This window comes from Branchiostoma belcheri, unplaced genomic scaffold, assembly GCF_001625305.1.
Source record: "Branchiostoma belcheri isolate BF01 breed outbred unplaced genomic scaffold, Haploidv18h27 scaffold58, whole genome shotgun sequence".
Taxonomy (NCBI): domain Eukaryota; kingdom Metazoa; phylum Chordata; class Leptocardii; order Amphioxiformes; family Branchiostomatidae; genus Branchiostoma; species Branchiostoma belcheri.
Window position 1 is genome coordinate 554,407 of NW_017804220.1, and position 2,774 is coordinate 557,180.

Consider the following 2,774-nt stretch of genomic DNA (forward strand, 5'->3'; position numbering starts at 1 on the left):
TGTGTTTGAAATAGCTAAAAAAACAAGCTACATGAGCCGTCTCTTGTTTGGTTATCGCCCATAGCTTGGACCAGCCAAGTATAAATACAAACAATCAACAGTTTTCCGTCAGCGATATCGCATGTTTGCCTCACAAATATAAATATACTAAGTAGTTTATGAGATAGGGTTGATTATTACATTACTGCATTGTTACAATTACCAGAGAATTGAATTTGAAAATCCAGTTGTGCTACACTGACATTGCATTGGATCGGGGGAGGGGGGGGGGGGCTCAATGCTTCTGCTCGGCGTCTTTCGTCCCTTATAAGTCTTTCACATAACACAGACCCATAACGGGTGCGGCAAACTGTTCTCTCCAGCAAACCAATTCCCCTGGCATGCTATCTCTGTATTTGGCCAATTTCTACTCTTTCCAGCCGCCTCCCGAAGCCTGGTAGAGGCTACCATATCCTGAGCTCCAAGGAGTGTCCGTTACCTTCGGTGGCTATACCGAACACCGTTTGGCCGATCGGATAGTGCCTTGCCACACTAGGATCTGCTTGGATAACAATATATTCTTCTCTTGTCTCTTTTTAAAACTATTTTGATGTCAATTTCATCTCACATTTTCCCGCCTCTTTTTTATTTGACATAACACGTGCGTCACCCCTTCCACTTGTTACATAATGATGATAACCGCCGTCCTGTGAGTTATCGATCGTGCCGGCGCAAACTTTCCTGCCTGTACAAGAGGACAGGACTTTTACTCAAACCGTAACAGGACGAGTTCACTGTTTTCTGAACAATGTGGACGTTGGTACTCCTGTTGGCGGCTTCTGACGCTGTCTTGGCCACCGAATCCTTGGGTAAGTCATCTGAAGTTTCTATCCGGCTTCTTTCACCATATGCTGAAAGTTTATGGCAAACACTACTACATTTGTACACACCTTGAGTGTATGGATTCTTCATACAGAGTTTAGAATACCTTTTCCACAGGTTGCCCAATTCCTAAGCAAAAACAAAAACCACTATAGTGTTTCAGGTTGCCCCCATTCCAATGAGTTACTTTCTAAAATTGTGTATATTTATCGTTAACTATTCTACATACTGATAGTAAGTACACAATAACGGATCACTTTTTTCGCAGATGTGCCATCCTAACTAAAATAAAGAGAGAGACAGGAAGTTTGTAATAATTTCTTTCAAGTCTTGCACTGCAAAAAAGAACTGAGATCCGTCATTTTTTATACAATTTCTCTTATACTTTATCTCAACTTTGATACTGAATTGCAATATGTATATCTAACTAATACGCTTGAGCTTTAGTTTTTATGTACTTTTCCCGAGTATTTGTACTGAGCAACCATATACAACTAAGCCAGGTCGGAGTGCAAATATTATTATCGTTCCTTGGGAAGGAAGCCACATGTTGGGGTCATGGGACAAAAAAGCGCAAAGGATTTGAGATCGAGGTGGCACCGGAAAAATCGACACATTTTCTGAAAGGTCGAATCTAAAAACTTTTTTTCGGGCTTTCTTTTTTTCAGTTTTTCTTCATTTGTACATTGGGTTGGCGTAAAAAAAAAAAACAACGAAAAAGAAAGCCCGATAAAAAAGCCCAAAACACGCCAAAAATTAGCCTAAACTCAAACTTCTGCTTGGAGAGTAATATTATCTATGCATGACGTCTTTTGATAGGACGACACAGGGCGGACCCCGACCTGGTTTCCGTTTCCGGTTTGTCATCCGGGGCCTGCTTCGCCGTGCAGTTTCATGTCGCCCACTCAGGGAGCATCATGGGAGCGGGCATTTTTGCCGGAGGTTAGTCTGTTTGTTTGTTTGTTTATTTATTTGCACAAATAAAATCATTAATAAAAAATACAAAACAAAGACATAAAAACAGTGTGCGGGAGTAGTAAAGAAGTAATACAATGTCCTCCTTTAAACTAATTAAAACTTTACAATTAAAACAAATAATAACTAATGATAAATAAAACTGAGGAACACTTAGATATAACAAAACAAATACCAAATATTAGTTATGAAGCCAACAAAATAATAGCTAATGATAAATAAACTAAAGAAAACCTAGATATAACCAAACAATTCTCAGATTTGTTTATAAGCTAGGGCAAAGACATGGAAATAATGTATACTAGAACATTTTGTTTGTCTTTTGGTTTGTGATAAATCAAATAAAACTAGGCCATTTGCTTCAACCAACGCATTATTAATGCGAGTTAGGAAATGCAATTTTAGATATATTCAATTTTAGCCTAATTTATCTGCTTTGTATTGTTTCCTTAGGTTGTGTAAATTTATTTAATATTTTTTTTTATTATTATGTAGTATTACATGTTTTTTAAAGTTAAGTTTTATCAACTTGGGTGCGTTGCCATCATATTCTTGTATTTCGTTTTGAGGCCACACTAAATAATTTTCATAGATGACGTCCTCTAGAAATCCCAAATCGAATGGGAGAGCGCGAAAAAAAGGGCCAAAAAAGTAAGATGCCTAGATTCGAAATATACTAAGGGATGACAAATTGTAGGACACAAATTGGATAAGAGAACACAGTGAAACAACCAACAACTCTTTTATTCGACATAACAACAGCAATAAATCAGTGTAACAGACAAACAGATAAAACAAACAAACAAACAACCTCCCTTATCTCACTGTTACTCTTTGGTCATAGTTACGAGAAGCGGATTTTTTTCTCAGAACAGAACAGACCAAAATCAATGCGCGCGTGGACGTCATCCATAAAGATTACCTAATTTAAAAAAAAA

General features: G+C 37.6%; 1 protein-coding gene across 1 annotated transcript in view; it reads left to right on the plus strand.

Annotated features, from left to right (window-relative positions):
- Positions 1-713: 713 nt before the first annotated feature.
- The window catches only part of LOC109481852, a 7,729-nt gene continuing 5,668 nt past the window's right edge, over positions 714-2,774 (plus strand). The window contains exons 1-2 of the mRNA XM_019784473.1: positions 714-848; positions 1,681-1,803. Of these exons, the coding sequence (XP_019640032.1) occupies positions 788-848; positions 1,681-1,803 (184 nt within the window). The 5' untranslated portion in view covers positions 714-787. The remainder of the gene's footprint in view (positions 849-1,680; positions 1,804-2,774) is intronic.